General features: G+C 46.7%; 1 protein-coding gene across 1 annotated transcript; it reads left to right on the forward strand.

The window, feature by feature from the left end:
* Positions 1 to 3,679: 3,679 nt before the first annotated feature.
* Positions 3,680 to 13,473, forward strand: LOC135883039 (cytochrome c oxidase copper chaperone). Its single transcript, XM_065410079.1, has 4 exons — positions 3,680 to 3,749; positions 3,890 to 4,024; positions 11,841 to 11,954; positions 13,259 to 13,473. Exons 1-3 carry the CDS (start codon positions 3,694 to 3,696, stop codon positions 11,923 to 11,925), a joined length of 276 nt encoding a protein of 91 aa, XP_065266151.1. The 5' UTR covers positions 3,680 to 3,693; the 3' UTR covers positions 11,926 to 11,954; positions 13,259 to 13,473.
* The last annotated feature ends 2,614 nt before the right edge of the window (positions 13,474 to 16,087 follow it).

Below are 16,087 nucleotides of genomic sequence, written 5' to 3' on the forward strand. Positions count from 1 at the left end.
TTTCTTTAGCAAAGCCAGACAGATGGGGGTAGGTTTAAAAAAAAAAAAAAAAAAAAAGTGGTGGTTAGTAATTGGAAGGATGTCTACAAACCCCACATAAAGTATATTGAGCCCTGTCTTCAAACAGAAGGAGGTAATAGTCAGAACAACGTATACTGTCCACCCCTAATCACTCATCCCAGTTCAAAATCAAGATCCAAAATGTGTTCTCCCGCATGCATTGAGTCAGAAATCACAACAGGCTCATCATTGCTAAGGCAGCCATGAGCTCATGAGCTAACTCTGAAGCACCATTATCCACGTGGACACAGAAGTCACTGAAGATAAGAAGCGTTTTTCCCATTTTCCCTCTGTATTTATTTGCAAAGTTTTCCAGATTTACAAAAACCCACACATGAAAGAATGAAGGGTAAAGTACTGTGCATAAATAAAGTATAATGGAGCCACAATGAACATGCAAAATGGAATGCCAATATAGCACTGATCAGTCCATAAAAATAGTTACACTTACATATTGTTAATACAACTTTACCTAATGTACCAGTATTTTGTAGACACACATCTGCTATAATAAATTTCCTTGTGAAAACCTATTGTATTTATTTTGCAGTCTTCCATAGAAAGTGTTTTCTGAAATGCTTTGTAGAATAACAATTAAACAAGGGGGAGGGAAAAAGTAAATGGCATAGACAAGGGAATGAAGTTCTATATTCAAATACCACCTGAAAATGAATGGAAAGACAATGAAGTGGAGGGTAGGTGTGTCTTATGTTACCTTCTATTATGCTGTTTCTTCAAAAGGAGAGATATATGGGGGAGAGGAAAGGGGGAACTTCTCTCTGTCTCTTATCTTTAAGATGATTATAATGAAATCTGTAGGAAGAGCAGAGAGAAAGTCTGGGACAAACCAGGATGTGAGGTAGGCCTTCTGAATAAGTTTTAGATCCAAGATTGCTAGCTAGTCATAAAATGGAGAGAAAATACTGATGAAAGAAATCCCTAAGAATATAAGCATTTTCTCAAACTTACAGGATAGTGTAAGGCATTTGCTAGGTATCAGTAAGTCCCTGTCCCTATCCCCAGTGCTTCCTCTTACCTCGCTTTCTCCAGTAATAACTCCTAATCTGAAATTCAAGATAAGGTCGATGAGAGAGAGAGAGTCCATCTGAGACCAGATTGAAAATAAACATCCCATATAGATTGGCCTAGCTTTTGGAGAGGAACTAGACAATGGGAGTGGTGAAAAGGGTAAGTACACTGACTCCAAACATGAAGACAACGTAGAATTTTCTGCAATCACATAGGGAGAAAAAGGCAAACTATAATCCAAAACCAGCATAGTCTAGTTGATAGGGCCCTAATGTGGAAGTCAGGAGCCATGAGTTCTGTTCCTGATTCTATGGATGACTTTGGGCAAGTCATTTCCCTACTCACTCTTTATCTCTTGATGTGTGTTTGTCAGAATATCACCAGATTGAGACTCCATTTACTTGTACAACAAATTTAGGACTCCACTATGCTGAGAGTATACTAGATAGCCTGTGAACCAATAGCAGAGCACAACCAGACAGCCAGAAACTGTGGAGTTTACTCTTCTGAAAGGTGTTGGACTGTATGGTTATATACGAGGAGCAGTGTAATTTATGAGGTTTAAATGCATTGTAGTGGTGGTGTGAAGAGAGCGCATACAGAAAACCCAACTAGGAGAGTATATGTGGGCTCCTTTGTGAGGGTGGATACCAGTGTATAGCAGTGTGACCATAAAAGAGCATCCCTATGCCAGAAGGCAAGGAGCTCCCTGGTATCTAGCAGAGAGTTTCAGCTGGCCTGATCCCAACTCTTTATTGTTATCTGTACCTATAATATGTCACTGGAAAATTCACTGATCATAAATAATCTAGCATGATATATGATGTATGGTCAACCCACAAAAGCTTATACAGATGTGCTGCAATTATAACTAAAATGTGTTTAAACCAGGCATGTCAGAGGAATTGATAAGTAGGTTTTCTCCAAACAAAGGAAAAAGGCCAACACCTTAAACCAGGTTTGGCCAAATTCAGTGGGATATTCATTTGTATCAGAGGTTGCAGGAAGAGATCGCAGCCCACTTCAGCTTATTATAAGCTACTTTTGGCTTGTTTGTGTGGCATTGGGTGACTGTTTTGGCATGTAGGTAAACTTGTCTCTCAGGTCCTTTCCTTTTTCTTGAACGGTGCCCCACTGCATTTTTTGCCTCAAATCCTGTCCAGCATCAAGACATTTTGACGCAAATGCCACCAGCTTCATGATGCAAATCCCACCCAGCATCATGATACCTAAATGCTTTTTTGGGACAGTTTTTGCAGGTTCTTCGGTCCAATAACACTTGTTTGGCGGAAGTTTTCTGGCATTAGGAACTTTATCTGGGGCTACATTTCAGAATACATTTCAAAGGCTTACTGAACTATAAAGAGAGGGGCAAAGAACACCTAAGTTATCCTGTCACCTGAGGAGACAAGGAAAATCAATATCATGGGCTCTGTGGGGATCCTGACTAAGAGCTAGTCAGTCATTGCTGGAAAACAAAGATTGGTGAGAAAACTACCTTGAACAAAGACTGTAACTTGTTAAGTTAAGCCTTAGCCATTAGAAAGCATATTTTTACTTCTGTTTATAACCTTCCATCTTGTATTCTTTATAGTTGAACTCACTTAAAACCTATTGTTGATTGAATTAACCTAGTTTTACTTTTGATCTAAAGCAACCCAGTGTTTTGATTGAATTGAGGTGCCTGTTAACTCCAGTCAAGATAAGAAGCTGCTGTTTTTGTTTCTTTAAAGGAACAGCAAATTTAATATTTTCTGTGAATGTACAGTGATAGGCTGTGCATTGCAGAGAGCCATCTCTGAGAAGCTCCGGGGCTGGAGTTCACTGATTGTTACCTGCTAAGCAAGGTTGGGGCTGGGAGACCCCTGAGCCGTTTGCTGGCAAGGTAGGGTCAGGGAGTTGTCACACAGCTTCATTGCAGCCAAGCTCCCACTTGCTGAGGTTGAAAGGGCTAACACTGTCTCTCAGCGCTAGGTAGCCCCAGCAGCTTGTCACAATCAGCCTCCCTCTTCCTCACCCAGACACCGCTACCTGCTCCCAGAACAAGTTGTTGGGGCAGATGCAAGGAAGAGATACCTGCTCAGGCCCAGCTCGAGGAAGAGGGTAGGAGATGGGTCTGTAAGGGACAGGTCGCTCAGTAGCAGTCCCATTTCTCGCCTTGGCACCTGAAGGGGCTGTAAGGGTGGATCACACAGTATGGGGCGTGTTCCACCCTCCACTGCTCCCGCCTGAAGGCGGCCGCGCTACCAAACACAAACACAGTGAAACGCGTCTCCTCGGGGGCCAGCAGCCTCGCCACGCCATGGGGCTCCTGCAGGGAACGGACACAGCGAGGGGCGGGCTGGGGGGTGCAGCGCAATGGGGAGGGGAAAGGAGGGATCACCGTGGGGAGGGGCGAGTGGGGGCGGGCACGGGGGGAGGGGGTGTGGACACGAGTCGGTAAGGGTGACTCGCGTGGGACGAGCAGAAGCGCGCGGCGATGGCGGGTGTGTACGCAAAAGAACTCCATTTCCCCGCGCGCCCCTGAATGGGCGCGCAGGCGCAGTAAGTGTCGGGTCACGGGAGGAGGCCGCTGCCCGGAAGAAGTCCCGGCCCGGAAGGCGCATGCGCATTGACGATCCGTGCGCGGACCCCGGTAGGAGCGTGCGAGGGTTGCGCATGTGAGCGGGGGGAGGGGCCCGATCTGTGCCGAGAGTTCCCGCGGGGGTGGGGGTCCCGCGAGGGGCGGGTGCACCGGCCGTTGGGGGCCGGGCGGGCCTGTCGGGTCGAGCGGGCTCTGACCGGCCCCGTGTGTCCGCAGGGATCCTGCGAAGCCGCCGAAGATGTCGAGCCTGGCGTCCGCCAGCTGCGAGCCCCCGGGCCCCGAGCCGCAGGAGAAGAAGCCGCTGAAGCCCTGTTGCGCCTGCCCCGAGACCAAGAAGGCGCGAGATGCCTGGTAACCGGCGGGCGCCGCCACCCCTCCCCCCCGGGGCCCAGTGACGGGGCTGCTCGGGCCTGGCGCGGGCGGGCCAGGGAGGGTGACGCTTCCTGCAGCAGCACATGGGCTTTGCCCTGGCTGCAGTGACTCCCCCTCCCCGCCAGCAGCGGCAGCCGGGCCCGGCCCACAGATACATCTTCCATCAGCCTGGTTGCGTCTGCGGGGGGGGGTAGGTCAAGTCGGTTTAACTACAGCCCTGGGGGTGTGTGGGAAATGGTTCACACCGCTGAGTGACACAGCTGAGTCCAGCTAAATGGGAAGTGTAGACCGGGGCTGTGTCACAAGAAGCCCTCTTCTTTCATCAGGGGTGTTGTCAGCATAGCTGTGTCACCCGGGTGTGTGTCTTTCCCTGGCACCACATCCTGACCAACATATCGCTGCCCATGTACGTTTTAAGTGTAGCACAAGCCTCAGGCTGGTTCCCAGTGGACAGATGACCCCCTGCCAAAATCACCATTATAACTCCCACTAATCAGTTCCCTCTCTTAACCTACAAGTAGGCTAGTGACTGAATAGGGAATAGAAATTGAGCCTTATAAGAATGGCTGTACTGGATGAGACTAATGAACTATCTAGCCCAATAGCCTGTCATCCAGCAGTGGCTGGTGCCAGTTGCTTCAGAGGGAATGAGCAGGGCAATTATCAACTGATCTATCCAGCCTGGAAATGCTCGTAGGATGCAGCCAAGGACTTGCAGTGGTGCTGGAGGAGCTTCCCCAGTCATTGCCTTTATTGCCTTTGCGTTGTAAATAGGGATTTCAGTTGCCAGAACTCTGTCTGGAACTTTTCTCTGTTTTAATTATACATTAGTCCAGTCCCTCAAAAACAAATAACTAACTTCCCTGTAGATGATACTTTAGTTCCCAGGGGATCACCTGCCTTTTTCAGGCAGTGATTACTTACTGTTTGGGATTTGTTTTGGCAGCATCACCAATTGATAAAAATGATACAAGTTCTCTTTAAATTATCAGGAAACTACTTTAGTCCAATGTGTTGATGTTTAAAATTCCAGCACCAGTGGTGATGCCAAAATAACTCTCCAGAAAAATCCAGTGTGTGTTCAGGTCTACGGGGTCTAATCATTACTCTTATTTTTTTTTAATATATTGTCTTAGTCTGATTATAAATTAGCTTTCTGTCTTTTGAGGTACTCCAGCCAAATAAATATCTTATGGGGGAGGGAGTTTCAGAGAGCAAAGCTAAAAGGCCCAATCTGCTAAGCATTTTTTAGTTTTTATATACTGCCACCATCATACTGGGTTGGAGGTGGAGGGAGTTACTTGTTAGGTCACAATTAGCTCATCTTCTCAGCTGTCACAGGATGGTACACTGTAGTATGTTTTGCCCTTTCTAGTTTACATGTCTCAGGTGCTGGGACTTGCTTTACTTCCCTTAAGAGAATAATCCATGCTCTCAGGCCTTGTCTACACTAAAGGGAGAAGTAGATCTAAGCTACACAGTTTGAGTTACGTGAATAGCGTAACTCAAATCGACGTAGCTTAGATCTACTTACTGCGGGGTCCACACTACGCAACATTGATGGGAGACGCTCTCCCGTCGACTCCCCTTACTCTTCTCAATCAGGTGGAGTACAGGAGTCGATGGGAGAGCGATCGGCAATCGATTTAGCTGGACCCGCCACAACATCAATCCTCTGGTAAGTGTAGACAAGCCTTAATAGCTTGCACTGCTAAAGGACTCTTCTTGGTATGCATCCTAATTTTTCTTAACTACGTTTTATCCCGTTATTTATCACTTTGGACCTCCCTACACATTTCCTTTTTTTTCCTCAGTGTTTTCACTCATCAGTTAGTGCAAATCATCTACAAGTATCTCCTTTCTGCATAACCAGCTACCAGCCTCATAGCGCTCTCTCTTGAGAAATAATACACTGAGACTCATGTGACGCTGCAAGTTCACAGGACAAGGAAGTGTGTGTTTGGGTGCGGATATTAAATGGATATACCAAATTAAAAATCTCACTTCCGCCTGAAAATTGTTTTTCTACTGTCATTACAAGTAACAGAGAGGAACACTTCTCAATGTTTCAGAGTAGCAGCCGTGTTAGTCTGTATCCGCAAAAAGAACAGGAGTACTTGTGGCACCTTAGAGACTAACAAATTTATTAGAGCATAAGCTTTCATGGGCTACAACCCACTTCTTCGGATGCATCCAAAGAAGTGGGTTGTAGCCCACGAAAGCTTATGCTCTAATAAATTTGTTAGTCTCTAAGGTGCCACAAGTACTTCTCAATGTTATGTTTTATTTATGCATATGAAAGCCCTTCCTGTATAGTCAGTTCCCTATAGTTGTCTTCTGTCTTCTATAGTGTATATTTCACTGCACTTTCTGTATCATCAGTTTCTCTTGTTGCTTTTGGGATTTGCACACAGCAGCGAGTCAGAAAAACACTTAATTTACCTTTTTTAAAACACCAAAATTGGTAAGTGATTTCAGGACACACATAGTATCAGAAACTATTAACTTAAAAAAAAAAAAAAAAAAAAAAAACCTGACTAGCTCTCTACACATTCTTATGACCCATGCAGCACACTCTAGTTGCTTCAGACTTTAAAGACTTTTAATACAAATTAAATCCTAATTTGTGAAGTTTTTACTACAATTTGTCTGCAAACTTGTAGAGTAGAATGATGTTTAGCAATCTCATAATGAACCTTGGCCTCATTGGGGAAGTTTTATCTCACTAAGTGGCATTCTTCCCTTTAGAGGTGAGAGAATAGCAACAATAATTAGATACATGGGTTAAAAATAATATATACCCATTTTTAATGTCTTTAATTGTTACTAATAGCACTTTAGATCAGGGGTCTCAAACTCAAATGATCACCAGGGCCACATGAGGACTAGTACATTGGCCCGAGGGCTGCATTACTGACACCTCCCCCCCACCGCCCTCGGCCCCGCCCCCACTCCACCCCTTCCATGAGGCCCCACCCCCGCCCCACCTCTTCCCACCCCTTCCCTGCCCCCATTCCAATCCCTTCCCTGAACTCCCCACCCCAACTCTGCCCCCTCCCTGCCCCCAGGGGGTGCAGGTGGTGTGTGACGGGGGCTCAGGGCAGGAAGTTGGGGTGTGTGGTGCAGGAGGAGTTTAGGGGTACAGCAGGGGGCTTGGGGTGCAGGGTACAGCAGGGGGTCAGGGTGCAGGAGGGGTGCAGCATGGGGCTCAGGGCAGTGGGTTGGGGTGCAGGAGGGGTGCAGGGTGAGGCAGGGGGTTCAGGGCAGGGGTCGGGGTGCAGGGTGCAGCAGGGGGCTCAGGGCAGGGGGTCAGGGTGCAGGAGGGGTGCAGGGTACGGCAGGGGGTCGGGGAGCAGAAGGGGTGTGGCATGGGGCTCAGGGCAGTGGGTTGGGATGCAGGAGGGGTGCGGGGTGCAGCATGGGGCTCAGGGCAGGGGGTTCGGCTGCAGGAGGGGTTCGGGGGGCAGGGATCTGGCCCGGCGTGTACCGGGGGCAGGGCAGGCTCCCTCCCTGCCTGCTTGTCTGCCCCCGCGCCGCTCCGGGAAGAGGCTGGAACGTGGGGAAGGGGGGGCAGAGGGGCTGTGTTGCTTCAGGCACCGCCCCCAGCAGCTCCCATTTGCCGCGGTTCCCTGTTCCCAGCCAATTGGAGCTGCTGGGGGCGGTGCCTGAAGCAACACACAGCCCCTCTGCCCCCCCTTCCCCACGTTCCAGCCTCTTCCCGGAGCATTGTGGGGGCAGGGCAGGCAGGCAGGGAGCCTGCCCTGCCCCTGGTGCACCTGCACGACTGGCCCGAGCCGCTCTAGGTAAACACTGGGGGAGGGTGGGGGGGCTGCGAGGGGCTCGCGGGCTGCAGAAAATAGCCCTGCGGGCCGCGTGTTTGAGACTCCTGCTTTAGATTATTTCAGTAGAATTTCAGAAACCAATTTACTTTTCATCATTTCATCATTTTAACATTTTTTGAGTTGACCATGAAAATGCTGTAGTGAAATAGGTCTCTAATGGTCCATGGAGAGCTTGCTGGTCCTCCTTTGGGGCAGGGACTCTGTCGGTTTGCAAGTCAGTGATTCTTAAATAATTAATAACCATCTATGATCACAAAATATAAACCCCACAGTTGGAAACAGGAATTATTTAGGGCGATACAAAGTGGTATATGTTACTTGGTTTTCTGTCTTGGGTGGTTAAAAATTAAAATAAGGACAATATAGGCTAAACATCAAGATAACTTCCTGATTGTGAGGCATGGTAGGCCATGGAATACTTCCTCAAGGGAAAGGGCAGGTACTCCCTTCCATTGGACATTTTAAAACTAGGCTATTTCACACAACAGAGAACTATCCAGTAGCACTAACTGCCACTAGTTATCCTTGAGGATAAGTTCTTAGGATATGAAAAAAGTTTAGGCACTTATGTAGATAATGAGAACATCCACTGTTACATTAGACAGTATAAAAAGTTTGTTTTGTAGAATGAATATAAAACCTATTGCTTCAGGACATAACCCAATCACTAACTGAAGGAATTTAAAGTTTCACTGTGGGTTATTCCAAAGTAGAGAAGGGCCTGATATATGGAGTTCATTTCTGAACTTCCCCATAGTTTTTAGGTTTGGGGTCCTCTCTAGACAAAGCACTGCACTGTATGGCATAATTGTGCCCTGGACAAGGATGGAGGAGAGAGGATCTCAGACTTAATAGGGTTCTTCCATTTCCAATTTCTGTGATAAAATGCTGAAAGAATGGAAATAAGCCAGTTTAGAAGCAATAGGAGGATGTCTCCCACTTCTCTTATAATGGCTAATTCATCATGTATTGGTGATGGAATTCTGAGTTTCTTTGCACTTGCCCTCAGGAGAATTTATATAGCATTCAGCTTTATACTTTATTTGAGATGTTGCTTCTTTAATGGGGAACTCTTGTGCTCCGAATCCTGTTTTCTGAGCCTAACACTGTCTGATAAATTAGCATCAAATCTAAATTTTCTCAGGATTGTGAGTGGGACAGCAGTGGTAGAAAATACCCTTCATCCTGTGGGAAAATGGTGGTGGTGGAAAATCAAAGCAAGCTCTGCAACAGACTGTGCTTCCTGTCTTACACTTGCCACTTCTTAGCATTTTATGGGCCCTAATTAAAGTCTCATAGCTAAGGTTAAGATTTTGTCACAATTATTTTTAGTAAAAGTCAAGGATGGGTTACGGCCAATAAACAAAAATTCACAGAAGCCTGTGACCTGTCTGTGACTTTTACTAAAAATAACCGGGGTGTGTGACTGCCCAGGGGACTGGGGGGATGGGACTGACAGCCCCTGCCACTGCAGGGAGACTGGGACAGCTCCAACTCCATCCCTGGCCGCGTGGGAAGGAGTGGGGGACTGCTCCCGCCCTAGCCATTGGAGAGGGGTGATGGATGGACAGCTCTGGCCACTGCCGCGGGATGGGGGGACAGCTCTGGCCACTGCTTTGGGCAGCCGCAACTGCTGCGGCAGGGGCTGAAGCCAAAGAAGTCACCGAGGTCCAGTGAAGTCATGAAATGTGTGATCTCTGTGACTAATCATATCCTTACTCGTAGTCCTCCACTGAGGTGTGTCAGTATCAGATCTATATTTTAGGGGAGAAACTGAGGCACGGATGTGTAGTGACTAAAAATTATGGCCTAAATGACTTACCTAACATCATGCTGTGAGTTAATGACAGAACCAGGAATAGAACACAGTTCTCCTGACTGCTGGACCCCTGCTTAAACCACTAGAGTTTGGTGGCTTGCAAAAGAGAACTGTTTTTTGTGTGTGTAAAGTACTTTGGTGCAAACATGAAGATGAGATGTGCTTGTTCCACATCACTGGAATCATTAACCCACACATATTTTTCTCAAATAACACAATGTATTACTTGAAGTCTCTTTAGGTTTCAACTTGATAACTATTCTTAATCATATTTATGACCTTGTAGCTGCTGTTACCACCCCTTACAGCTACAAATGTTCTACCCTGAGAGGGAGATGCCAAAAGTAGCTCCATTGTTCAAAATTCTTCCAGAATTTTCCTTTTAATGGGAACTTTGCACAGACCTGGAAGGTGACAAACTTGAATACTTTTGGAGGAAAATAAAAGTATAAATCTGAACATATTTTAATTTTCTAAGGTAGTCTTGTGTTCTGAAGTTCTGTAGTTGGCCAAGTGACTCAAGGTTTAACACTCAAATCAACTCAGTGGCATTTCTGGTTGTCGGTAACGTGATAACTTTGGAATGCTATATTTGATCAATTCCAAAATTTCAGGGATGTTCTAGGTATCACTGGGCACAAGCCCAATAGATTTTGATGCAACTCAGGCACTGGAAAAGCCTTACAGAAAAATCAGGGCCCCCAGACTGCCTGCTACTGCAGGCAAAAGGATCTTTCTGCCACCCCTTGCTGCTGCACACACTTGTCAGATTCTGCAGCTTAACTGTCTGTACAGGGAGTTCTCTGTAGCCTGGACTGTACAAAAATAAGAGCCTTACAGGGAGGGTTTGGAGTGTGTGTGGTGAATGGGGACCAGTGGTAGTGAGGGCAGGGGGGAGTGGAGCAGTGGGGGTGTGGTAAACAGCAAGCCAGAGTGGGAGAGAAAAGTAGAGGTGGAGCTGTGAGAAAGCAGGGACCCAGAGAGGACTGGGGGGGGGGGGGGGGAGCCAGGATCCAGAGGAGTGTGGGGACAAGGAGAATCTACTTTTTGATTGTGGGGGTGGGGGAGTGAAGTAGGGACCTGCAAGGGAATGGACACGTGGGGAGTGTTGATGAGGGATGTAGGGACCTAGAGAATGACACCCTGGCATGTGGTGGAGCTGTGGGAGAGTTGCAAGAAGTAAATAGAGGGGCATGAGAGGGTGGCACACAGGGAGGCTGTGAGGGGATGCAAGGAGCCCCTGATGGGCACAATGCATGTGGCCTACACAAGCTACAAAGCGTGCTACAAACCCCCTCATTGTTAAGCTCAAGTTTTCAAAGCCTTCTTCACCCCCCTCACCCTGATTTGAGGTTTCACCTTTTTTCAGAACCTCTTCTCATTTAAAAAAAAAAAAAAAAAAAAAAAAAAGATAGCACATAGACTCCTGGAAGAAAAAAAAATACTGCCTTGGGTATAACACAGGCAAAAGTTTAATTCATTGGTGTCAAGTGAGTTTGCAACTGCAGTAAAAATGAAAAGATTAATGAGTATGCCTGTAATGTTAACATTCCCTTGTCATCTCCTTGTATTGTCCAGGTTCTCTGAGCATAGAGCCCAGCTGGCAGCCATCTTCCTCAAAGTCAGCTTGGCTTCCATTGCAAGCTGTGAGAGACAATGGCCTTCTTTACTAAGAGTAGCCTCCCTTCCACTTGAAAAGGCTGTAGGGAAATGATAGCCATCTTATCTGAGAGAAGCCTGTGGCTTTATTCCTATGGGGAAGGACGGGAGACAGTCAGTATCTTTACTAGGTGTCCTCTTATTTCCACATGCAATAACTAGATGAGGATAACCTCTCTGAAGTAAGCCAGTTAATTCTCCCTGAGGTAAACTGTACAGCAAATTAATTTGAAACTACTGCCTTTTCAATTTAACATATTTAAAAACAAGCAGGGAAAGTCAAACAAATCAGCTGAATTTAAGGGCAGCCTTATATTAAATCAGATTGTTTTATGGCCTGCTTACTATGAAATCTGTTATACAATTTCTTCCCTTCATGAACCCTTCACCTGTGAGAGTCCATTGGTCCTGCAAATCTGAGGATTACATGGTGTCCGTTTTGCTAGCTAACCAGGGAAATCTCTTTGCCTTGCAGCATCATTGAGAAAGGGGAGGAGCACTGCGGGCCCCTTATTGAGGCTCACAAGGAGTGCATGAGAGCCTTGGGGTTTAAAGTATGAGCGAGATGAGCAGCAGGGCTGTATGCATGGTGAGTATAGACTGTGGGACCATGTTCATCACTTGGTCTCTGCCTCTGCAGTGGCCCTGAGAACTCAGTAGATGTCACTAGTAGGCCTGGACTACCAGCACAACACCTCCTTAGATGTGACAGCTGGTGCTTTAGGATGAAGAAGAGAAGGCAGGTATCTGCTGCTGGCCTCACTGGCTCAAGAGTAACTGCTGCTGGCCTCTTAGAGCAGTAGTTTTCAAACATTTTTTTCTGGCGACCCAGTTGACAAAAATTGTTGATGCCTGCGACCCAATGGATCTGGGGATGAAGGGCTTGGGGTGTGGGAGGGGCTCAGGGTTGGGGTGGGGCGGGGGATGAGGAGTTTGGGGTGCAGGAGGGGGCTCTGGGTTTGGTGGGGCTCAGAGCTGGGGCAGGGGGTTGGGGTACGGGAGGGGGTCAGGGCTCTGGGCTGGGTGTGCAGGCTCGGGTGGGGCTGGGGATGAAGGGTTTGGAGGGGCGAGGGGCTGGCGCTGCACCCCAGAAGCAGCCAGCAGCAGGTTTGCCTCCTAGGCGGAGGCACACAAGTGACTCCGTGCAGCTCTTGCCTGCAGGCACTGCCCCCCCCCCCCCCCCAGCTCCCATTGGCTGGGAACTGGTCAATGGGAGTGGGGGGGGCGGTGCCTGCGGGCAAGAGCTGCATGGAGTCATTTGCATGCCTCAGCCTAGGAGCCGAACCTGCTGCTGGCTGCTTCCGGGGCACAGCCCCGTGTCAGAACAGGTAGGGACTAGTCTGCCTTAGTCGGGCAGCATCGCTGATGGGACTTTTAACGGCCCGGTCGGCGGTGCTGACCAGAGCCGCCGCAACCCAGTGTCTTGCATTCCACAACCCAGTACTGGGTCGCGACCCACAGTTTGAAAAGACGCTATATTAGAGCATTTGCAGTGGTGAAAGGACTGCTGGGAGTCTGCATCCATGATAAGTAATTCTACAATGACAAAGCACAATCCAACCCTTATGAACAGATGTCCTGTAATAGATTTGGAGGGGGTTATAAACAGGGAGTTTGGGAGGGTATTAAATTATTAAAAATGACAGTGCCTTCTTTAAATATGGAGTTCAGCTTTCCTTCTTTCATCTTTTATTGTGTCACCATCATTACAAAGACACCATATTGTATTCTTAGAGTTCCTACAACAGAGAAACTCCGTAAGTAACTGTCAGTAGTGTAGTGGTTAAATTGCTGCACATAGTGACCTTTATGACAGGAGGCTATTGAACTGTTATTGGTCACATCCAGTAGAAGTCTTGTCTCTTATTTGAAGTATTCTTTTTCTTCTCCTAGGTGATTTGCTGTTGGGTGACTGGTTTCTCGGGTGGCTGAACAATATTAAGTTATTTCTGCAAGCTACTTCAAAGAACAAACTTATGAGAAATCTATTTATAAAGAATTTCTAATAAAAACCATATGTATATTGCCTCTGTGGCACCTCCATTATCTGATCTTGACTGGCTGATAGAGATATATTTTCCTCTTAATAAAGGATTTAAAAATGCTCATTCCCCTTTTATTTTTAAAGCAAAGACACCCCCACCTTCTAACCCAAACCATTTTCTGTAGTATGTTGGGCAGGAATTGGTTAATGACTCTCCTCCTTTCCTTTCCCTATCCACATTGGAATAAGAACTGCGATAGCTGTAATCATATTAAAATATGCTGGTTTCTAGCAAGATTTTTCCCTTTACTACTATGGATGGGGAAATCATGCTAGCGATAAGTGATCCTATTGTGGACAAAAGCAAAGATATGCTGAAGCTTATAGCTGTTGCCTGTTGTGCAGGGATAACCGGTATCGCAGATAAGTCAGGGCATCTGCTCCTGTAAGCCTGCTGCTCTTTGCAAGGAACTTCCCCTAGGTTTGAAGCAGGTTCTGCTGCTCCTAATGTTGTGCTGTCCACATCTGAGACAGAATTTTAATAATCATTGGCACTTCTGTACCATTGCTTGAAAAATTCACTAGCTCGTGGAAAGTTAGGAACTTTCCATGTCAAGTTGGGGAGGCTTAAGTCAACACCCTTTTAAAAATAAGTTTCTAGCCCTCATGGATGCTCAGATACACTCACAGTTAACTGATACAGTGCTACCTTTGTCCTGAGTCGTCACCCATGTTTCACTATATCTACTGGCTCAGGTCTTTCCCAAGCCTGCTGCAAGGTGACATTAACAAGACATTTGTCAGTTTCTCTGGTGTTATTCAAAACCCTTTGGGTGGCACAAAAACTGACCATTTAATTTTGACTGGTGCTTGTGAAAGCTGGGAGTTGAGTCTATTTACAAGTAAGGGACCTTAAAAATGGAAGCTGGGGAAGGGAGGGGTAGAGAAGCAGACCTCCCTTCACTAACAGCTATGGGTTGAGTGAGATAACTCGTTCTCCTTTACAGCGTCTCTAGAGTGGGCCCTTCACATTTGTCAGAGACCTTCTGTCCAGAAGCTGATCCAAAAGACTGAGCCTCATGCAGTCATCAGAAACAACACCCTGGAAGTAATCCCAATGCACTCTCACTTCCCAGAAACTTCTGTTTCTATTGGTGGTTCGTCTCTTGTGTTAGCCTGTGTTTTGAGGGTTTTGTTTTCTAGTAGAAAGCATACAGTAAACTTTTAAGTTTTGTATCTATAGCCACCTCTACCAAAGGATCTGTAAGCATTTTACATATGTTAATTAAACCGTAACCTGCTCTGTCAGGAAGGTAAATAATATCTTCATTGTATTGCGGGGAAACAGAGACCCAAAAGGGCAATTATTTGCTCAGGGTCACAGTGAGGTGGTGGCAAACCAGCAGTAGAAGTTGCATCTCCTGGTGCATATTCCTGCCCTTTGGCCACAAGATCATCCTTTCCTCCTTCGTGAAGGCCAAGAAAGAGTGAAAAAGGAAGATGAGTATCCTCCATTTATATCTCCTAGGTTCCAGTTCTCCCTAACCGCTACAGCCTACAAATAACTCCCTGTCAAGACAGTAGGAGTTGCTTGGGTCTGTTGGGGGGAGGAGCAGCTCTGTGTTTGCTAGGAACCTAATCTAAATGTCTTTAACTTTCTGTTGTCCTGTTTCACCCCCAAACAGACTGTGATGAAAGTGGTTTTTCAAATTACTCTCTCCTGGTGTATGTGCCAGCCTTAACTTGTACTGTTTCTTCACCCTACGATAAGCTGCCAAAGGTGACCCAGGCTCTGGTATTGCTTACTTCGGTCCTAATGAGTGTTCCACATGGAGCCAGTCTTCCCAGGGACAAAATCATCCAGGGATGGGGATTGATTGACACTTTCCATCTCCTTTTTTAAAGGTGTCTTCAAGTCTCACGCTAGCGTTTTCTAGTACGAAGTGTGTTAATCCAGAATACGGTATTAGTAGAGGAGCTGCTCATGTCTCTTTAAGTGACTGGTGCCCATGGGAATGGTATGATAGGCATGGCTGCTGTAAATTTGTCCTGAAACACAACCACCCTTGTAATCCTATCTTACGCAAAGGCCTATTCCATTGGCCTATGCAGGCTGACTTCATACTGTCGGCCTTTGCATCCATATTCTGATCTCAAAGGATGCATCTGGCCGTGAAAAGTGACTGCTTCCTGACAACCGTGAGAATTCTCCCACCGGAGCACAGCTGATGATTTTGTTACTGATGCAGAGGATAGAACAGGATCCAGTTTGCTATCCCAGAGCTCTGTTGACACTATAGGACGACAGAAGAAGATGTTACAACCCTGACTATTGCTGCTGTTGTAAGGGACAGGAAGAGCCCAGCTGGATCCTCAAAGCCTGAGTGCAGTTTGCAGTAGTGATCACTAGAGAAAACATCCTTTTGCAGCATATTGGTTCTGGAATCATGGGGAGAGAGTAACTGCTCCCATTGTGTAACTTTAGGAGTCACTCTACTGTCAGTGCACTTCAAATACATGAACAAGGGTATGTTTTTCTTTCTGTACTGGATGAAACCCCTCTGTGTTTGCAGAGAACTATAAAAGTTTAACATGGTGTTATGTTTCCTGTGGGGTGGGCATTCCTTCCATTGCTGTGTAGCTGCCAGCTAACTTTGCTGGCATCAACAGTGCTGCTGCTGCTGTTAACATGGATTGTAGAAGGTGCACAACCACTGACAGTGCTGCCTAGTGGTCAG

Source organism: Emys orbicularis, chromosome 1 (genome assembly GCF_028017835.1).
Source record: "Emys orbicularis isolate rEmyOrb1 chromosome 1, rEmyOrb1.hap1, whole genome shotgun sequence".
In the NCBI taxonomy this organism is placed as follows: Eukaryota; Metazoa; Chordata; order Testudines; family Emydidae; genus Emys; species Emys orbicularis.

Bases quoted from the DNA above. Each gene is read 5' to 3' on its own strand.
- LOC135883039 (XM_065410079.1), top strand. From the start codon at position 3,694: ATGCGCATTGACGATCCGTGCGCGGACCCCGGTAGGAGCGTGCGAGGG. The intron at 3,750-3,889 runs GTGAGCGGGGGG...GTGTGTCCGCAG, and splicing joins AGCGTGCGAGGGTTGCGCAT to GGATCCTGCGAAGCCGCCGA. The intron at 4,025-11,840 runs GTAACCGGCGGG...TTTGCCTTGCAG, and splicing joins AAGAAGGCGCGAGATGCCTG to CATCATTGAGAAAGGGGAGG.